The 22,457-nt window shown below is 44.1% G+C and overlaps 1 protein-coding gene across 1 annotated transcript; it reads right to left on the bottom strand.

The window, feature by feature from the left end:
* Positions 1–4,418: 4,418 nt before the first annotated feature.
* Positions 4,419–21,860, bottom strand: SNRNP70 (small nuclear ribonucleoprotein U1 subunit 70). Its single transcript, XM_077259704.1, has 10 exons — positions 21,686–21,860; positions 16,376–16,531; positions 16,098–16,160; positions 15,696–15,750; positions 15,507–15,571; positions 15,290–15,352; positions 14,691–14,772; positions 6,908–7,009; positions 6,420–6,507; positions 4,419–5,517 (listed from the first exon to the last, which is right to left on the bottom strand). The coding sequence occupies exons 2-10, from the start codon at positions 16,520–16,522 to the stop codon at positions 4,749–4,751; spliced, it is 1,434 nt and encodes a 477-aa protein (XP_077115819.1). The 5' UTR covers positions 16,523–16,531; positions 21,686–21,860; the 3' UTR covers positions 4,419–4,748.
* Between the last annotated feature and the right edge of the window lie 597 nt (positions 21,861–22,457).

The raw sequence follows: 22,457 nt of genomic DNA, 5'->3' as shown, positions 1-22,457 counted from the left end.
TCCTCGAAGGGAAGTGCTAAGCCCCTGGAGGTACTTGCGATAGCCGCGTCCAACTTAGGCGCCTTTTCCCATTTCTCGCAAATTTCCTCACTAAAGGGATATTTACGTTTTAAGGCCTGGGGAACTGAAATCTTTTTATTCGTTTTTTTCCATTCTTTTTTAATGAGATTTAGAATGTTATCATGAAACGGGAAAACTTTTCGTTTCTTATCCTCCAAATTACTGAACATAGAGTCCTGAACTGTTTGCTTCTCTTTTGGCGTCTCAACCCCCAGGGTGGACCTGACCAGTTTTAGCAACTTCCCCACATCTTCTGATAACACATAAGGCCGGCCACACTCTTCATCTGAAGAGTCCAGGTCCGAACCCTCGTCGGGCGGAAGCTCACCCAGTTCACCCTCGGATTCTACGTCAGATGCCTGGGCAGACGTAGGGAATGGGTTTACGGAGCTCTGCAGTCCATGATGTTTTAACTGCTCCTTTACAGTGCTTTGTACTTCGCTTCTAACAATATCTTTTATATTCTGAAGCAAAGATGACTCTTCAGACACAGTTTTTTCTATGCATGAGCGGCACATACGCTTTTCATACGTTTTGGGGAGGCTTCTATCACAGAGTGCACATACTTTATGCTTTTGTTTAGAGGTGACTTTTTTTCCCTGCATATATACAAAAAACACAGTGTCACTGACATGTTTTTTGCCTTACAAAGGCACTCACCCACCGGACCCTTAGTACCACGACAGGCTGTGGGATTTCAGCTGGGATCGTCGATTCCTTCAGATCTGCCATCCTGCAGGAGACTGTTCCCAGCGCCTGCTTGCCGCCTTGCAGTTTTAAATATGGCGGGCAGGAAGCGGTGTGTGCGCCTCTGAACTTTCTCCCCCCCGGGGAGTGTCAGCACACCGCCTCTTCAGCGTGTAGCGTCACTTCCGGTTCAATCCCGGAAGTTCCCCCATTCAGTCGGCGCCAGCGTCGTGATGGGTACGCTCACTTCTCCCTCGCCCCAGCCTCCGGCCAGGAGCGGACGCCGGGGAGTCCCCAGTGGGAAAGACGCATCTGCAGCTCCAGGTATGGAGGCGATGCGCACACGCCGCCACCGCTGCTCCCACCGCGGACCTCGGTCAGAGACCGGCAAAGCAAGGGAGACCTCTCCCCATGCAGCACCGCAGGTTCCCCGCAAGAACAGGAAACCAAACTGAGGAGAGAGGTGCCGCCCCCATCTTTTATCTCCTATGCAGGTTTCCTGTTCTTGGGGGCGGGACCATCTCTCATGTACCGGTGTTGTCATGGGGAAGGGAAAATTTGCCTTCCTGAAGTTTAGTGTCCTTGAAACCCCTCCACTACACATCTTATTAAAAGGTGCTATATACATAAATAACCAAAAACTTAAATATCAGGCTATAGCTTAAGCATCATGGAAGGCTTATTATTATTGTACATTTTTATGGCGCCATTTATTCCATGGTGTTTTACAAGTGAAAAGGGGGCAAATATTGACAAATACAACTAAACATGAGCAAAAAAAAGGCAGTTACATAAGAAAGGAGGACCCTGCCCGTGAGGGCTCACAGTCTGCAGGGGATGGGTGAGGATACATTAGTAGAGGGTATAGCTGGTTGTGCGGCGGTAGGTTCAGTAGGTTGAGGATCACTGCAGGCTTGTCTGAAGAGGTGAGTCTTCAGGTTCTTTTTGAAGGTTTCTATGGTAGGCGAGAGTCTGATGTGTTGTGGTAGAGTTCCAGAATATGGGGGAAACACGGGAGAAGTCTTGGATGCGGTTGTGGGAAGAAGAGATGAGGGGAGTAGAGAAGGAGGTCTTGAGAGGATCAGAGGTTGCGTGTAGGTAAGTACCGGGAGACCATGTCACAGATGTATGGAGACCGGTTGTGGATGGCTTTGTATGTCACTGTAAGGGCTCATTTCCACTTGCGAGGAAAACGGACGAGTGCAATCCGATAAAAAAAAATCGGATTGCACTCGGACCAATGTTAGTCAATAGGTGTCTTTTCATTTGCGATTTTTTTCTCAGCCGAAATCGGACTGAGAAAAAAAAAATCGCAGCATGCTGCGAGTCTCGGACAAGACTCGCCAATGCAAGTCAATGGGTGCGAGAAAAAAAACGCATGGAATACGGACCATCCGTATTCCGTCCGTTTTAAGGATACATTACCATTCGGTGGCATAGAACACTGTAAATGGTCCTGTAAATGACTATTAAAATAGTTGCAGAGAAAAAAAACAGATTGCATACGGATGTAAAACGGATGATGCGATTAAAAATCGCATAACACTCGCATGACAATCGCATACGCTAAATCTGTTTTTTCGGTCCAGATTACAGACCGTTTTTTCTCTTGCAAGTGGAAATGAGCCCTAAGGGTTTTGAACTGGAGTCTTTGGGCGATAGGAAGCCAGTGAAGGGCTTGGCATAGGGGAGAGGCTGGGGAATAGCGGGGAGACAGGTAGATTAGTCGGGCAGCAGAGTGTAGGATGGATTGGAATGGTGCCAGAATGCTAGAGGGGAGGCCAGAGAGTAGGAGGTTGCAGTAGTCAAGGCGGGAGATAAGGGCATGCACTAGTGTTTTTGTGATGTCGCGGTCAAGGAATGCGCGGATCCGGGAGATATTTTTGAGTTTGAGATGGCAGGAGGAGGCAAGGGCTTGGATATGTGGCTTGAAAGAGAGGACAGTCGAAGATCACCCCGAGGCTCCGGGGCGTATGGGACTGGGGAAAGTGAGCAGCCATTGACATTGATAGATAGGTTTGGTGGAGGGGTAGAGTGAGATGGGTGAAAGACAATGAATTCCGTTTTGTCCATGTTCAGTTTTAGAAAGCGAGCAGAAAAGAAGCCCGAGATAGCAGACAGACAGTGTGGGATTTTGGTAAGTAAGGAGGTCAGGTCCGGATAGGTAGATCTGTGTGTCATCGGCGTAGAGATGATACTGCATACCGTGGGATTCTATGAGCTGTCCCAGGCCGAAAGTGTAGATGGAGAAGAGTAGGGGGTCCTAGAACAGAGCCTTGAGGCTTAAATGAAGAAGCATCTAAATTTTTCCCTCAAACATACCATAGATAAAAAAAACAGATGTATCTTTCAAGAAAACCATATCCTTAAGGGTAGAAACTTGCACCACAGAAGCTATTATTTTTGGCTCTTTCCCAACAGACTAGCTCCTCCTTATCAAATTATATATCCTTTTTCACCTAGGGAAGTAGAATTTCCTATTACATTTATTCCTTTTTGGTTTTCCATCCTCCTAAAGCACTCCACCAGACATACCACAGTGGGTGACATGAGCCCACCAGTCACCAGAAGGTGAGAGGGATGCATGCATCCATCCATCTGCTCAGGGGAAGATGGAAACAAGGGCCATCCAAGACTACAAACTGCTCTTTGAATTTACTAGTTCAGCAGAAGTCTCTTCTGTCTGTAACACCTGGTGGATTAGAGGTCTTGTACATCATCCAAAGAGAGCAATTACTGGCAAAGGAGGTTATGGTCAGAAGAATAAAAAGAACTAGGAAGACCAGCAACCTGATGGCTTGATACTATCAAGATAACCTGATTAAACCCTAGTGGAGCTATGTAGGCTTGCAAAAGATTTGTCTTCATACAGATCGATCATCCATCAAGTCGCCATGGCTCAAAATTAAATCAAGCACGGCTTAGAAAACAAAAAAAAAAACCCAGGAACTCCTAGAAGAACAACAAGTTTCTCCAAATTTGTCCACTGACAGGAACTGAGGAGAGTGGGGGAACAGTCTCCCCTTTAAAAAGATACTGAGGTAAGTTGGGTTCCTGTTTATTGCCCAGATTCATGGACGTTAAGGAACCAAGTCATTGCTGTGGCAGAGATCCTCAGGACCATTTCTAGGACCGAAATAACAAGCAAGCCAGAACTCCCATGCTGGCCAGAGATGGGCCATAACTAGTGATGAGCAAGTGTACTCGTTGCTCGGGTGGTCTCCGGGTATTTGTTAGTGTTCGGAGATTTAGGTTTAGTCAACTCAGCTGCATGATTTGCGACTGCTACACAGCTTGATTACATGTAGGGATTCCCTAGCAACCAGGCAACACCCACATGTATTCAGGCTAGCTAGCAGCTGTAAATCATACAGTTGGGTCAAGAAAAACTAAATCTCTGAAACACTAACAAATACTCGGACATCAACCGAGGGTGCTCGGGAAAACCCGAGCAATGTGTACACTCGCTCAATCACTAGCCATAACTTAAAGAGACCTAAGTTGCACGGTCAGCCAACTGAGTATAGCGCACAAAAAGAGGTTATGGTTATGGAAGGAAAAGAACTGGAGTAACCAGGAGTCATGGGCTACACCACAAAACATCAATTCCATGACAGAATATGACCCATTACTGGCAAAATAAATGAAAGCACACATCCCCAAAACAGACCAACATTAAAATGATTTTATTTTTGAGAGGCCGTAAAAAAGGAAATAAAATAAATGCAACTTTACACAAATTCAGGGATGATTTTGTTACATAAACATGTAAAGCATACCCACCTACAAGACAAAAAAAAATTTCCAATGGCGAAGTCCGAAACTGATGGTAAATAGCATTACTGTTTAGTAAATGCACATTTAATCACGGTTGTGGGGGGATCCAAGTTGTATTCACAAGCGAGAAACAGTGGATGTGGCTTCTTGAATGTACACTACGAAGTCTGGCTACAGAAGAAAAAGTTCATTTGAGGATGGAGAGTTCGTCAGGTTAGACAAGGTCACTCCATAGGAGGCTCCATCACATAGCCATTCTCTGTGGATAAATAGCCATCTCCAGACTGCATGGACTCTTGGTCTAAGTATATATCTTGGCTGGTCTCCTCAGCTTGCTCCTGAATCATACCGTTATCTGGAATTCTCTCCTCCCTTTTCTCACTGCGGTCACCACGGTCTCTATCCCGTTTGTGATCTCGGTCCCTGTCCCTATCTCTGTCCCGCCTGCGATCCCTGTCCCGATCCCTTTCCTTATCTCTATCGCGGTCTCTATGGCTGCGTCTCCTGTCTCGATCCCGGTCTCTATCTTTATCCCTGTCCTTTTCTCTATCCCTCTCTCGGTCACGATCCCTACTCTTCTCTTCTGGCTCCGGCTTGAACTCAATTCCATCCAAGCCTGTATCAACACCCTGTAAGTCTTCAATAGTAACTTCAGCAGCTTCTTGACTTTCCCCTTCAACACGCTCTTCTTTCTTTTCCCGGTCACGGTCTCTATCCCGTTTCCGGTCCCTACTACGACTCCTACGTTTGCGATCTCGGTCCTTATCCTTATCTTTGTCCTTATCCTTGTCCTTATCCTTGTCTTTATCCTTGTCTTTATCCTTGTCTTTATCCTTATCCCTACTCCTTTCCCTGCTACGTTTCCTTTCATCCTTTTCACGACTGCGGGACCTTCTCCGACGTTCCCTGGAACGGCTTCTACGCCTCTCACGATCCTTATCGCGCTCCCGGCTCCTTTCTCGTCGGTCCCTTTCCCTTTCTCGGTCACGATCCCTGTTAAAAGAAGATGAGCCTTAAAATCATAAGGTAAACATTGAAAAAAAAAAAATGTATATAATATATATATTTATTTGAATATTACTAGTGATGAGCAAATAGCATTGTGCTCGGGTCTTTCCGAGCATGATCTCCGAGTATTTTGTAGTGCTTGGACACTTAGTTTTCCTCGCCTCAGCTGCATGATTTACGGCTGCTATCCAGGCTGAATACATGTGAGGAATGCCTGTTTGTTAGGGAAATCCCACATGTATTCATGCTGTCCAGCAGCCGTAAATCATGACGAAAAAAAAAAATATCCGAGCACTACAAAATACTCGGAGATCACCCGAGCACAATGCTATTCGCTAATCACTGGAAATTACAAAAAAGGACACAAGTGAATTATTTACAGTACTAAGCGTGTGCGGAATAGGAAAGGGATTTGAATATTTATATAATCCCGGCCTACATTAAAAGGGGGTTTCCACTACTTTTCTTACCTGCACGGTGTTTATGGGCCATGGACTTGAAGAGGCCTAAGTTGAACGGTCAGTAAAAAATTGTGTGATCCACATAACCCTTTATCAACATTGAGCCACCGCTTTTTAATCTACTTCCAATCTGGGCACCAAAATCGCACAGAATGAGAAGAGGAGGTCACTAATGGGGTCAACACAACCTTTCCATGATGGATACGAGTCTGAGCAGGCAAGCTCAGCTTATTGTTAAGACATATGAAAGGAGATCATGTAGTAGTGGAAAACCCCTTTAAACTTTTGAGGCACTGGACAGCTGACAAATATGGTTAAAAAAAAAAAATAGTTGTTATCTTAAAAACTTTCTTTTTGTAGGCCACAATTAGTTTACAGTGGTCGGTTGTACACTAGTGTCATTATACCTATGGATATAATCCTTACCGCTCATCATATCTAGATGTATCATCTCTGCCAGAGTGCCGTATGTTAACATCTGCTCCCCCACGTCTGGTGCCCCCGAGACCACCACCTAAAACATTTGGCAAGTTTAAAGATCGAAGAACATTTAATAAAGGCATCCTTTTGCTTCTGTTACTTGTGAAATTAAATTGCACCTATCTTAAAATTATGGTGTGTAAAAATGAGTATAAAAACAATGCCAACGGCTCCACTGCCTTCAGTTGGGCTAGTAGAGAAGCCATTTTCAGATTCTTTGCACCGCTGATGAGAGCAGGTTCCAAGACTAATAGGGAAATTTGCTCAATGGCAAATCGGTAAATTTTGTCACGAGAAGTCTCCAATTTTAGGTGCTCTAGAATTTATACCTACAAAAATGTAAGTATTATACATGTTTTTTTTTATGATGCCATCTGTTTACAAACTGCAGCTCCTTCAAGGGACCAGGCAGCGACTGACAACGATGTTCTTACCAAGTCTGCGTGGGCGCCAGCCTTTCACAGTACGTCCTCTCTCAACATCAACCAAAACACGCCTTCCATCAATTTTCTTTCCATCTGCATGCTTGTATGCCGCTGTAACACATTGTTTCCAGAAGGGGCAGAACAAAAGAAATTAGCCCGGGTGACCACCACATCTCCCCCTTTTCCCAGAACCTTAAAATTTACACAAGAAAAATAAAACCAGAATACTAAACGCAGGACATCAAGCGAGTTGCTCTTCCACGCTGTTCGAGGAACGGTTTAGAGCCGGCGGTGCAGCGTCTGGTGATCATACGGTCAATGTTCTCACCGTCTTCAGCAACTGCTTCCTCACATACCCAATTAAACACACAATACTCTGTACACTTAGACTGTTTTGATTAAAACCCCAAGCTAACGGGTTGAATTAAGTCAGGAAAAACCATGTCTTCTTAAAGAGACACGGCCACTACTGGCCATGTCACTGGGATGGCGATGAGCTGCAAGCTATGTTAACCTAATCTCATACAACCCCTTTAAGGTGTTTTGCATTTCATAGTAAAACATCCCAATCATAAGCGACTGAAGTTTGAATAACTGTACTTAGGGCTAAAAGTGACCAATGCTTTACATTTTTAGCTCATAAATCAAAAGGACACATGAATATAAGTAACTTTGTAATGTATTTTATCACAGAAATTTACTTCTTTCTCAGCCAGGATCTTTAATTTTCAAAATTCTCATTTCCCAGGAAAAATCTGTATTTTTTTACATTACTGCGAAAAGATGACTGTTGGTGCTCATAAGATTCTATGCAGATAGGAGGAGCCAGAGGCAGCTCCTCCCCTCTACATAAATGACAGTTGAAGCTAGTAAGATTTAATATAAATGGGGGAGGAGTTAGACAGAGCTCCTCCCTTCAAAACTGTCATTTCCTATGTAGAGGGGAAGAGCTCCTCCCTCAATCTACATAGAATCTTATGAGCACCAACTCATCTATTGCAGCAATTTAACATTTTGTCTTCACCGATACACATTTTACACAGGAATTGAGAATTTTGAAAATGATCGATCAGTCCTGGCAAAGCAAAAAAAAAAAGCAGATTTCTTGTTAAGATGAAATACAAAGTGGCTTATTTTGATATGTATTACTAATTTAGGAAATAAAAAATTAAAACATGGTTACTCTAAGCCATAAAACATGTCACCATTACACTGCCCAATTTTTATTTTTTTCTACTCACATGTTGCAACTATCCAAATAAACGGACATGTGATGTAGCAGAGGACTGGTATGTTCTTTGTCCGAAAGACAAATATGACAGCCAATGTAGCACTAACCTTAGGGAAGAGTCGGATGGCCATATAACTCCGATGAGGATCGCAACGCAATGCTTGGACTGGCCGTCGGGCTCTCCTGACCCCGATGGCTTATATTTCTATGCAGCTGTTATGCTCGGGTCAGGAGAGCTGATGGCCAGCCCGAACATTGCGTTGCGATCCTTGTCCAAGTTTTACAGCCGTCTGACTCTTCCCTTATAGCAGTGTTCCCCAAGTTCGGTCCTCAAGAGCCACCAACAGGTCATGTTTTCAGGATTTCCTTAGTATTGCCCAGGTGAGAATTCCATCATCTAGACAGGCAACAATTCCATCACCTGGGCCATACTAAGGAAATCCTGAAAACACAACCTGTTGGTGGCTCTTGAGGACCAGAGTTGGGGAACACTGCCTTATAGGAAAGAGTTTCACTAATCTGAAAACAAAATGGATACAGGGAATCGTCTCAACTTTTGCAAAATTTTCTTTTTTTTTTAAACAGACTTCATAATATACCCCCACCAGCTGAAAAGGAGAAAGCATATGTTATAAAAATAGGTTTCCTATTCTCCAGATAAAAAGAACTTAAATGTATGCCAACTTGTGTGCTTTTTTGGGTCCCATTTGGAAAAAACAAAAACAAAAAAAAAACAACAACTTTATGTGTAAGGCAGCTACATGTTTACCTTCAATGCTCGCAGGTGTCTACAGAATTAAACACACTGGTAAGTGAAGCGCTACAATAATATACGGCAAGAAGCACTAGACAAGACCACTAAAGTAATAAAAAAAGTTTACCTGATGAAACTACTTACAAAAACCTTTTCAAATTACCGCCTCAAATTCAACGAATTTCATGACGATATCTTGGGAAATGAGGTTTGAATCTTGGAAGGTCCGTTTTATTTTATTTTTTTATGCTGATCGGATGCATAAGGTCAAAGCTGAGAAAAGCTTACCTGTCTCAGCTGCTCTACTTATCTCCGGTATAATCATGATATAAAAGCTGGATCGGCACCCGACAGATAAACGAGGGCTCCATTTAAAAGTCTCTGCTTCGAAAATTGGCAAACAACCTGCCATCTCCTAGTATAAGAGTCCATAGAAATGTCTTTCCTGCGGATTGAACCGCCCGTCGGATGAATTTTTGTTTGGCAGGAATGACCCGTACATACCGGCCAAACTTCCCGGAAAGTTCAGGAGGCTAAACTAAAAAAATTTGCACATGGGTCGACAACACGGAAATCTTCTTTCTTAGTGACAGTTTATGAACCTCTACCAAGATTACCAAGCTTGGTAGATGGAAACCTCAGCAGTAGGATAGTCCTTTACCCCGGGATATTGATCATCATTACCATACCATACAGTTAAAACTTCAGCACTGGTAAGCTGGTACATATTTTAAATGCAAGCTTAGAAAGATCCCATGTCAACATTTGCAAGGACAGATCTATACCAAAAGTTTACAAAACTTTACGTTAGTGAATTGCATTGTGAGCAATTCCTTAAAAAAAAAAAAAAAAAAAAAAAAAAAAAAAGGCCTTGCATTGGAGCTGTTCCCTTTAAAAAGGGCCAGATGAAATTCGGGTGGCTAGCTAGCAGTAGGGTCAGATGAAATTCAGGTGGCTAGCTAGCAGTAGGCAAATCAAAGGGACTGTCTTTTCAAAGGCCGACATGACTCATCACCGATTTTCAGATTTCTTTTCCACGCAAAGGAAAAATGTATGCATGCTCTCTTGAAAAGAGAATTCCTTTGACGCCCCTACTTCAGTACTATTAGGGAAATTGCCCATATTGCAACTCCCTAACATACAAGTTTATCAAAAGGTGAACCTTCACGTTAAGTGGATGTAGAAACCTGGCCAAAGGACCGTAGTGGAGACAGAATGTTGTTCAGAACAGGTTGGATAAAAGAGGGGGAAAAACTGTGAATAAGGGTGGAAGGGAAGGTTGGGGAGAGAGGGCGCATTGGTATTAATTGCATCCATGGTCAAGGATGGGATAGAGGCCCAAGGAAGTTACAAACAAGAATACCAGGAACCCGATCAGGTGGTCGTGATTGTAACATCAGAATGAGAGGAGACAGTGCCTTACCACTGACCACAAACCTATTTCCCGCACCTACCCCTCTCCATCCAAGCAGTCTTCGGCTTCATCCTTTTAAAAAAAAGTGAAGATTTACCATTGCTGTTGGGCTGCCGATTCGTTATTGCCTCTATTTGATTGAAGCATCATGCGCCAATGAGAAGGCGAAAGGATGACTCCACGCAGTTCCTGTGGCTTACCTGGGCCCTAGGCCTCGCTTTGCTCAGGCTAACCTTACCTAGGCATGCTTTAATGCGACCAAAAACTTCTCGCTCTATGTCTAAGACCCTACAGTAATGAGCACGGAGGACTTGTGCTGCAAATTGCAACACTGCATCCCACAAGACACAGACTAACCGGGCTGCACCGTTACACGACTGTCACCACAAGGACAATGGAAACAGTGTGAACATGTTCTAAAACCGGGGACTGCCGAGCTACCCTAACCCAGGCCGTAACTTCATCCAGAAAATCTAGTTCCTGTTCCAAAAATCTTTTAGTGATGAGCGAATATACTCGTTATTCGAGATTTCTCGAGCATGCTGGGGGTCCTCCGAGTATTTTTTAGTGCTCGGAAATTTAGTTTTTCTTGCCGCAGCTGAATGATTCACATCTGATAGCCAGCATAAGTACATGTGGGGGTTGCCTGGTTGCTAGGGAATCTCCAAATGTACTTATGCTGGCTAAGAGATGTAAATCATTCAGCTGCAGCGAAGAAAACAATCTCTGAGCACTAAAAAATACTCGGAGGACCCCCAGCATGCTCGAGAAATCTCGAATAACGAGTATATTCGTTCATCACTAGTTAGGCTACGTTCACATTAGCGTTGCGCCAGGCGCAGCCGCGGCGACATGCGCCCCTATATTTAACATGGGGGGGCGCATGGACATGCGTTGCACTTGCGTTTTGTGACGCATGCGTCACTGTGGTGCATGCGTCAGGGCGCAGAGGACGCTGCATGATGCAGTTTTTTCTGCGCCAAAAACCATGCAAAAGTGAACGCATGCGTCACAAAACGCTGCGTTGTGCATGCGTTTACATTTGCGTTGTGTCGCCGACGCTGCACCTCACAACGCAAATGTGAACGTAGCCTTTCTATGTAAATGCATGTGTTTTGGGCTAAAAAAAAATAAAAAAATCATGTTTGATTTCACTTGATCCTTGCCGGTTGCAGAATAAGTATCAGTCAGTGAGTGCTTAACTCTTGTGTGTCCTCTTTAAGCTGAACTCGGTGGTCATGATTCAGCTTATTTTGTGATGATTTATGATAAACAACCACAACAAAAGATCAGGAAAAAAAAAGAAGAGGTTTCAAACTCTCCTGCCGGATTCTTCTATAAACTTGTTCATCAGCCGGCAATAGACTGTGCAAAACAAACATAAGTTTGCAAAATACAAAATTTATAAAGAAATCTAATTGAGAAAAACCCTCGACTAGATTTCATTACAAATTTAGCCCAAAATAAATTTTTTCTTCCTTAAAGCCCCCTCTAAATGCTCCGTTTTGCAACTATAGCTGGATACAAGTAGGACATAGAAGGACTGATGATTACCAGGACTCAAGCTTGTGATAACTATTGCTCCTACGTCCTCATATGCACACGAACATATCAGGAAGCCATGTGGCCAAGATCTCAAATATGTTCAGAATGCCTATCTCTTCTATAGGAGTGATCTCAGCCTGTTCCCTCGAATGCTACATGTCAGACCATATTCTACCTCGGAAGCACTATTTCTTGTGCTCCTAATGAGGGCTTTGTAGTGTTACGTAACAGCAAAGAATTACTTTTAGGCTACGTTCCCATGATGACTTTTTTTACGCTACGAATTTTTGAACAAATGTAAGAAATTAACCTATTTTACTTAATGGGAGCAGAAAATCTGCATCAAAAACTCTCCAAAAGTTCATTGTGGGAACGTAGCCTTACTTTGAAATCTTACCTTTCCAAGTAGTATTGTAGGTAAATATTGCAAAGCAGAAGTTTTAGCACAAGTGGAGGCTTACCGGCCAAATCAATGGCCTGATTCTTTCATTGCAATCTAATTTTAGCTATAAAAAAACCCTTTAAAACTCTACTGTAAGCAAACTAAGGCTCTGTGCACATTGCATTTTAAGCCCGACATTTAGAAAACAAGGTAATAGGGCTCCCAAAAAAATCTCTATTGGTACAACTTTTTAAACTATGTAGGAAAGTGCAACAAACTGCACTTTCCTACACAGAGGGCTATCAAAGACATAAAAATAAAAAACTAAATACATCCCCCCCCCCCAGTGTGCTGTGTACTTAAGCTATGGCTGCCGTGTGACATCGGAGGACTGTACGCCTATACGGTGGCATGCCGTGAAGCCTTCTGTCATGAAATATTCATCGAGAATGTCTACCTCATACAGAAGGCTTGATCGCCGTGTGCACAGAGCCTTAGACAATTATGTGTCATGATAATGGAACTAATTGTAAATGCTATTAAAAAAATAAATAAAAAGAAACAAACAAACAAAAACAAAAAAAGCAGTGTAGAATATCTGTAGGTGTACCTCAACAGTTTATCTTTGATGTATGGAATGGTGTGTCAACATAAGAAAACTACAGATTTCTAGCCTCTGCTCTGATCTCATGCTACATGACCCTAAGATGAAATTTTAGGCCGGTCACTCAAGTCTCCTATTCAGGGTTCCGAAAAAAATTATTAAATTAATAATAATTATAAAAATAGATCGGATTCAGTATTTCTTTGCAGAAAGCTGTGAACCTGTCACTAGATTTAGAAGGAATCAAAACATTTTTAAGAAAGGTCAGCAGTGGACTGTAGGCCGAGATGGGACTAGTCCGGCACGTCCGGTGGCTATTTTCTCCCAGTTCTAGGAGATTTCCAGGTCTCTTACTGTATATGGAGCAATTGCTGAGCCGAACTAGTCACATCTCTCCCCTGAGGTCCCTTTCCAAACTATGCATTTGCGAAACGCGACCGAAAAGGGTCCTGGCAGCAGTTACACAGCTTTTTATATAGAAATCCTGGAGGGTTAAGTAGGAGACCTGATGGTGCCATTTTAAAAGGGTAATTCCACCCAAAACAAAAAAAAGTTTGAAGTGAACAAAGTTAGTCTAAAACTAATTAAAAAAAAAAAAAAAAAAGATTCAGTGCACTAATACTTTATGAGCTGGCAATGTATCTACCTGCTTACTGTATAAAGGAAAAATAATATCTGCAAAGCTAAAGACATCACGGCTGCTAAGTTTTGGGTGGAGTTAGCCAGGACCAATGCCACTTGCACTGTCCTCCGTACCTTGACTGGCTGACCCTCCCTATTCGACATGGTGACAGTGATGGTGTAGTAAGTGACTTCTAGACTGATCTTGCTCGCCTGTGTCTCGTGTGTAAATGCTGCAAAGTCTTACCCATCATACAAACCCTTATACCAACCATACAATGAGATGTTGTAAAGGGGAGCATTAGCATCAGCTGCAAGCCAGCAGTGGCAATTGCCATCACAATGGTGGCTGCAGTGGCAATAAGAACACAAAATTAATACACCCCACTCACAATTGGATACTTTTTTTTGTAGAAAACAATTTACAGTACAAAGATGGGCAACAGATGGCTAATGTGGATCTTACATCTATGGTCATCAAGTGGAGTTGGGAAAGTAAGGTGAACTCCAACGTATACTTTAGGATTCAATGCATAAAACTATGTGGATTTAGGGCCTAATTCATGGCATTAATAACTACAGCAATGTTGCCCATCATAACGTCAATTTAGAGCAGGACCCGTGTTACATTAATCCCGAGTATATTTTCTTTTTAGCTTTATTTGGATTACAGCTAACCCCACTCTCTGACATCTGTATATTAGGGATTGCTCAGACAAGCGTATATTCGGTCAGGGTGCTCAGGCAGCACACTGACCCAATAAACTGAAAGCAAATTTTCACTATTTATAGGGAAGAAAAAAAAAGCATCCAACAGTCTGGTCTGTTTTACAAACCAGCATAGTGTATATGTCAAAGGCAGGAATCTCCTACACCGGTGAGCTGGACAGAGAAGCACACCGAGCCAGTCTTGTCCACAAAATGATTAGCTCTTTGTTGTCTCCCCCCCACCCCCATCACAGACGAGATGAATGAGTTAACTGAAATTAACTACATGGAGAATTCTATCCAATGGAAGTATAAAAAAAAAAAAAAAAAATGAAATAAAACACAGGGGATCAGCCAATAATAATGTCTTGCCTCGTGTGTTGAGTGCAGTGGTGGGATTAGTGGAAGTCGGGTACCCACATAATGCAATAACTTACCTTCTGGAAACAAACCCTTAAAGGGCTTTTATTTTTATTTTTTACATATTTAGACTGACAAACATATAACAAAATAAATTATCAGAAGATACTCACAGTGCATGTCTCGTTCATGCTCATACTCTATAAAGGCATATCCACGGGGCTTTCCTGATCGCTTGTTATAAACCATGTGAATCTGTAGGTTTGGAAACAAAACAGATGCAAGTAATATACTAGAAAAGCTCCACTTCACCTAAAAAACTGACACAAAAGCACAAAAAGAAACAAAACTCTACATTATTGAAGATCAAATGTGCACTCAAAAGAAAGTTTAATTCGGATGGGAAATATGCAGAACAACAAGGGGTATGTGCACATAAAATCTTTTAGATACGGATGAGTGGCATTTTTAGTGCTTTCTCAGGCGGTGTGCACATATCCTAAAGCTGCAGCAGCTCCAGAAAAATATTCACTGAAATTGGCATGCTTTGTGTATTCTTAAATCAACAGCATGTAAAGTCTTTCTGTGGAATTTTCTTTTTACAGACGATTTATAAAAATGACAGGGAATGTATCTTAAAAATAAAAATCAAAGACTTTTTTGGGGGAGTGGGTGAAGGATGACGTTTCAGATGAACTAGAATATTAACAGAATACTAAAGCAATTGAGACAAGCAGCAATTTAAAAACTAATAAAAATAAATAAAACATACCCGTTTGATAGGTCCGTATACTTCAAATTCTCTTCGCAGCTTAGATTCGGTTGTGTCATAGTTCTGAAACATGATTTTAAAAAAAAATTAAAACAAAATATGGACAATAAGACGTGATTAATTAAAATACATCTCATCTAGTCGAAAACACAAGTACTCCCGAAACAAACTTTTTCCCCCCAAATCAATAACAACCAGAGACAACATGGAAACTCACCACTCTGGCGACAAATAGCGTTTTGAAGGCATCTCCTTGAGCATTCGCATCATTGTGAGGATCCCCTGGTTGGGAAAGAAGAGAAACGTGACGTTACAAAGTTTTTACGTTGTGGATAAATAAGGAAATTTTACCCCAAAACAAAATGGCAGAAAATATCTGGATAAAATATCGAGTTCAGACACTTACAAACTTTCAGCTCATTTTCCACTTCCTGTTGTCTTCTCTCAATCTTCTCTCTCCTCTGCGCAGGGGAAAATAGTTGGAAATATCTAGCAAGCCTTACTTACATGTACAAATCGTTATGCTGCCAGTAACCTTAATGTCATTTATTATAATGCTCAATACCATTAGTTTTTGCTATACTGTTAACATACCTACTATTACTACAGCTTTCCATAATTTTGCTGCGCTGTCAAGAACCCTTTAGTAATTTAATGGTCTTAATACTCTTTTCTTTACAAGTAATGGATATAATCAATCTACTGTAAAAGTTCTCGGAAAGACTAAATCAGATGTCACTGGTCTGTACTGACCTCACATGAATCAGCCAATGAACACTATAGATGTATAGTAACATGAAGCCTGTACCTTTCTTTCCATCCGCTCATCACGAGTCTCTGCTCTTGTCGGTGGTGGAGCATCTCTGGGGTCCTATGTAGAGTGGAAAAGAGCAGAGTAAGGCCTCATTCACACATCCATTTTTGGAACGGCTTCCATCGAAGTGTGACAAGTTTGGTCCTACTCTGGCACCCAACATTAGCGTTTTCATGAGCGGAGACTCCTGATGTGTAGGGACTAAACACCAGTGCCATATGCTGCCACAGACGTGTGAATTCAGCCTAACGGAAAAGATTAATTTAGCTCACCTCAAATTCTCTAATGTAAGGAGCTATTCCACAGTACGGCTGGTTGTGGTGCTTTTCGTGAGGTAGTTTCTCCAACGGTGGCAGGTAAGGAACTGGATCTCTGGGAGCAAACAGAGCCAGCAAGTTGGGGGGCAAAAACTGCGTCATTTTGAAGACCTGGAAAAACACAAACAATTCAATGTGCAACGAATAACAAAGATAACAACCGTACTGTAGCTTTCTTCTAACTGTGCTTTGATTAAAAAAAAATAAAAAATCAAAGTCTGATCAAACTCATCAGTCTATACATGAGAACATCTGAATAAGCCCTAAGGCTACTTTCACACATCAGGTTTTTTGCATCAGGTACAATCCGGCGAATGCTGGAAAAACAGGTTACGGCACAGATTGTGAAAAATTGATGCGACGGATCCGTTTTTTCAACGGATTCGGCTAGCATATCTAGATTATTGGATAAAAAAAAAAAATTGGAGCATGCTCAGTTAAAAAACAACAACAAAAAAACAGAATCTGGTGCCGGAATCCGTCATTTTCCGGCTCCGGCACCTTCCGGCTCCCATTCTAGCAAACAGCCAGAAGCGCCGGGCTTTTTCGCCGGAGACAAAAAACGTAGCTATGGACTTTTTTTGCAGAAACAGCAGATTTGCCGGATCCGTCGAAAACCGGATGAAACGTAATGTCATCCGGCGCAATCCACCACTAATACAAGTCTATGGGGAAAAAAAAAAACGGATCAGGTGGCAACATTCGCATTTTATGAAATTTAGCCTGACAGCGAAAGCCTGATGTGTGAAAGTAACCCAACACAGGAAGCTGCCAGGAATCATTTCTCCAATTCTGCTTGTTGTAACATTTCGGGGTATGTGAACACAATGTGTTTTTCAGGTAGATGAGCTCCGAAACCTGCCCGAAAAACGCTAACTAAAACACAAGAAAAAAAAAAAAAAAACATGCATTTTTAAATAAAAACGACTCGCTGTTAAGACACTCAAAAAACAAAGTATGAATGGCTTTACATTTCCAAAGATACAGCGTGGTTAAAAAGTGACCGGTCCATTCTTCTTTTCTGCTCCCAAGACACGAATACTTCATACTATTGTCTTAAAAAAACAACCATGTCAAAAAACTAAGAAAAAAAAAAAAACACTCAGGAAACGACCAAAAAAAAAAAAAAAATCAAGTGGAAAAGAACAAAAAATGTTAGCTTCTTGGCAAACTCAGCAGGTTTGCTTGCATGAACAAAACCATTGTGCGCACATCAAATCCAAAAAGCCCTGTTCACATAAATCGTTTTGACAAAAAAAAAAAAAACACACCTGCGTCTCCATTTTTGTGCATAACATCTGCTGTGTTTTACGGTACAAGTAAAGCAAATGTGATTTAATGGACACTCGCGCCCACTACACGTTTACAGTCGCTGTTAAATTGTGCAACTTTTGTGCATTTTTGGGATTTTTCGGCAATTCTGAAAATGCAGCAATAATCCAAATTTTATACAATAAAAACTATTTTTAACAAATTGTGTCTTGAGTGGTACTAAAACACATAAAAATGGCAATTAGCAGACTGCTACAGTGTATTTTGATGCCAACACCTAGGCGCACAAAAAAAAAAAAAGGTGAAAAACCGCACTGAACGCTACATGGGAACATGGCCTCAAAATATTTACAAACAAACCAAGCCCCCCCCCCAAGATGAAGACTGAGGCCATGTGCACACGTTGCAGATTTGGCTGTGAATCAGCAGCGGATTAGGCCCTGCGGATCCGCAACAGTTTTCCATGCGATGTACAGTACCATGTAAACCTATGGAAAACAAAAACCGCTGTGCACATGCTGCTGAAAAGTCCACGAGGATTTGCTGCATTTTTTTTCCGCAGCATGTCAACTCTTTGTGCGGAAACGCAGCGTTTCTGCACCCATTGACTATACATTGAGTAAGGCAAATCTGCACATCAAAAACGCATGACAATCTGCAACAAATCCGCATCAAAAACACACCTGCGTTTTCTGCCTAGGGATGCGGATTCTGTGTGGAAAAATCTGCAACGTGTGCACATACCCTAAAAGCCCTTAGTCTTAAGTGGAATACTTTAGGGGAAAAAGCAGAAACATTTCTGCAGTCAGATGACTTCCCAGATTCTGCCCTCGGGCTGCGGACAAAGGTCAATGGCAAACTGTTTGCTGCATAAGGGTATGTTTCCACGTTCAGGAAACGCTGCGTTTTTGACGCTGCGTTTTTCTGCTGCGTCAAAAACGCAGCGTCCAGATGTTACAGCATAGTGGATGGGATTTTATGAAATCCAGACTCCACTATGCGTTTAAAAACGCATGCGTTTTTGCCGCGAAAACGCATGCGCTGTGCGTTTTTTTCAAAGCGCTGCATGTTGCTACTATGAGCAAAACACGCAGGTACACCACAGGTGACCTGCCAGTGACCTCAGGTGCAGTTTTGGTCAGGATTTTACTTGCATAAAATCCTGACCAAAGACTGATGCAATCCTGAACGTGGAGACATACCCTAAGAGTCTCAGAGCTACATCACGTCTTGGACAAGGCAACTATTCAGCAAGATAAGGCTGCAATGTTGCCTTGTGGGAGCAGAGGGTTCGTAATGCCGATTATGGCTGCTACAGACCCAAACTCTACAGTCCTATATATGCCCACGGGGGCTGTCGTGTTGCAATCCGTCCTTGGACAGAGTTTTGCGGTACGTCGGATCCCTTCAATCACTAGAAATCTCGAAAAACCTCACACTACACATCACTGATGAGACAACTATATGCTGGGCTTGTGCAGCGCTCAATTCCTGGGCTAGTCCTATCTGGGAGACCTACAGAATCTTTTAAAGCCTGATGTGGACATAGATGGACTTCAAAAGCCCCTTAAAGGGATTATCCAATACCTGAACAGTGATGAGCTATCTTAGGGTACTGTCTCACAGTGGCACTTTTGTCGCTAAGACGGTACGATCCGTGACGTTCCAGCGATATCCATACGATATCGCTGTGTCTGACACGCAGCAGCGATCAGGGACCCTGCTGAGAATCGTACGTCATAGCAGATCGTTTGGAACTTTCTTTCGTCGCTGGATCTCCCGCTGTCATCGTTGGATCGGTGTGTGTGACACCGATCCAACGATGCGTTCGCTTGTAACCAGGGTAAACATCGGGTTACTAAGCGCAGGGCCGCGCTTAGTAACCCGATGTTTACCCTGGTTACCATCGTAAAAGTTAAAAAAAAAAAAACAGTACATACTCACATTCCGGTGTCCGTCAGGTCCCTCGCAGTCTGCTTCCCACTCTGACTGACTGCCGGCCGTAAAGTAAGAGCAGAGCACAGCGGTGACGTCACCGCTGTGATCTGCTTTCACTTTACGGCGGCACTCAGTCAGAGCGGGAAGCAGACGGCAAGGGACCTGACGGACACCGGAATGTGAGTATGTACTGTTTTTTTTTTTTTTACTTTTACGATGGTAACCAGGGTAAACATCGGGTTACTAAGCGCGGCCCTGCGCTTAGTAACCCGATGTTTACCCTGGTTACCCGGGGCCTTCGGCATCGTTGGTCGCTGGAGAGCGGTCTGTGTGACAGCTCTCCAGCGACCACACAACGACTTTCCAACGATCACAGCCAGGTCGTATCGCTGGTCGTGATCGTTGGAAAGTTGCAGAGTGTGACAGTACCCTAAGAATAGCAACAACGCAGATAAGACAAGTGTCATAAGATAAAAAAAAAACAAGAAAAATAAATTCATGATATCTTAAACCCCAAGTGCCATTTTCTTACTTTGCATTGGAATAATCTTTAGGACTATGCTCACACAATATTATTGCCATATGGAAAAAATAACGCCAAAAAGCTGACAAGTTGTAGATCAGCGGCCTGTAACCCGTCCAACACACAGGATGAAGGGCCTCAGATTCAGATTCTATAGGTCTCCTGTAATACCACTTTACCCCAGAGACAACACCAGAACCCCCCGCTCTAGACCAGGTTAACGCCGGCCGAACCCCCCCACCAGGTCTAACTCCAATGGAATCCCCCAAAGATCCTAACCAGAGCTAACCCCGGCAGAGCCCTCACTCGTCCTGAGCCAGCTGCCAATACGGTCTAACACAGACGCCCGCCCTTTCGGGGTGATTGCTCTCTCCCTCAAGCTCACAAACTGAATATATCCGACAGACCCCACTCAAAATCCCAACCGGTCTAACACACAGAAGTCCCTCCAAGCTCCCAACCTGGCTATATCCGACAGACCCCCAAATCTAGCACTTACCGTAGCTCCCACCCGGCCTAACTCCAACAAGCTCCCACCCGGTCTAACAAGGACTCTGACGTGCACCCTCCATCCCTGGGTCTAACACGAATGCGCCCCCCTCCCCCCCGTCTGGGCTAACTCTGATGGTCCCCTCCATCAAGCTCCCAACCTGGCTATATCCAATAGACCCCGCTCCCCCCCTCAATCTAGCACTTACCCCGGCTCCCGCCTGAGCCAAGGCCAGGGGTACCCCCGGCTCCCGCCTGAGCCAAGGGTCCCCCCGGCTCCCGCCTGAGCCAAGGGTCCCCCCGGCTCCCGCCTGAGCCAAGGGTCCCCCCGGCTCCCGCCTGAGCCAAGGGTCCCCCCGGCTCCCGCCTGAGCCAAGGGTCCCCCCGGCTCCCGCCTGAGCCAAGGGTCCCCCCGGCTCCCGCCTGAGCCAAGGCCACGGGTCCCCCCGGCTGCCGCCTGAGCCAAGGCCACGGGTCCCCCCGGCTCCCGCCTGAGCCAAGGCCACGGGTCCCCCCGGCTCCCGCCTGAGCCAAGGCCACGGGTCCCCCCGGCTCCCGCCTGAGCCAAGGCCAGGGGTCCCCCCGGCTCCCGCCTGAGCCAAGGCCAGGGGTCTCCCCGGCTCCCGCCTGAGCCAAGGCCATGGGTCCCCCCGGCTCCCGCCTGAGCCAAGGCCACGGGTCCCCCCGGCTCCCGCCTGAGCCAAGGCTAGGGGTCACCCCAGATTCCACACAGGTTAATGCAGGGGGAGCCCCCAGCGCCCACCCGAGCTAACGTTAGGAGACCCCCAGCTCCCATCACAGGTCACACCAGGCCCCAGCCTACTCCTGCCCGGGTGTAGAGATTCTGGGAACAGTTGGTCAGTGCTAGCTCCGGGGGGACTATAAGTCTCAGCATGCTCTCCCAGTTATCCGCCTCCTATTACACGTGTATGTGAGGGGTAACCAGGCCTCAGTCATGGCTGTACACGGCCGCCATACGTTCCCGCCCAGCACCGTCGCGGAATAAAGCCGCCGCCTCACAGCCCCCGACTGCCCGCTCTTACCGAGGCGCCGTCCGCTGTGGCGCCGCTCCAGCCCCGCTGTCCTCAACGCTCGCCCGCAGTCTCTCCGTGTCACTGGCAGTACAGCTAGGCCGCACGGCGTGTGAATAGGCCACAAGGCGTCATGCGCGCGAATCCATCCGCCAACAAAAAACAGCGCCTAAAACTGAGCCACGCCCCCTCCGGTTCTACATTCATCTCTTCATAGTCTGTGGTGTTCCTCCGCTGTGGTGACGTAGCCTGGAAGAGTCCGCGCTCTGGTCGGTGTGTGTGACCGGGGCTGGAGCGTCAGCTGCGGTTCTGCTCTGCCCGAGAAGCCGGTTGTTCCCTTTTCTCCTCAGTGATTATTATATTATACACAACTGCCCTGTATATAATTATGTCATTGGTGACAACCAGCATTGCCGCATTCTTGCCCCGTCACTGGTTGTCACCTTTTCATTTTTGGCGTTCACCGTATGAGGCAAACTTTATTTTATTATTTGACGCTTACACAACCGACGACGATAACAAAAATGTCATTTTTATTTATTTTTAGACTTTACGTTGCGGGAAAAGGAAGGTAATATTAATTTACATATATTTATCATGTTTACGTATTTTTTATATATTATAGATTTTAGCTTTACATTTTAAATATTTTAAATTTTTTTTTTTTTTTTTTTTTTTAGTTTTTTCCTCCTTGTTCGTGAAAATTGGAAAAATGACGGATAGGGGGTTCAAATTACCGAGAGGCTAATATAGGAGACCTCCAAAACTACATATAAAATATAAC

This window comes from Ranitomeya variabilis, chromosome 4, assembly GCF_051348905.1.
Source record: "Ranitomeya variabilis isolate aRanVar5 chromosome 4, aRanVar5.hap1, whole genome shotgun sequence".
Lineage (NCBI taxonomy): Eukaryota > Metazoa > Chordata > Amphibia > Anura > Dendrobatidae > Ranitomeya > Ranitomeya variabilis.
The sequence above is the reverse complement of the archived record's forward strand: the minus strand, read 5'-3'. Positions and strand labels throughout refer to the sequence as shown.

Coding starts and splice junctions, on each gene's coding strand:
- SNRNP70 (XM_077259704.1), bottom strand. CDS start 16,522: ATGACGCAGTTTTTGCCCCCCAACTTGCTGGCTCTGTTTGCTCCCAGA. Junction 16,161..16,375: donor CTTACATTAGAGAATTTGAG/GTGAGCTAAATT, acceptor CACTCTACATAG/GACCCCAGAGATGCTCCACC. Junction 15,353..15,506: donor CGCTATTTGTCGCCAGAGTG/GTGAGTTTCCAT, acceptor ATCATGTTTCAG/AACTATGACACAACCGAATC.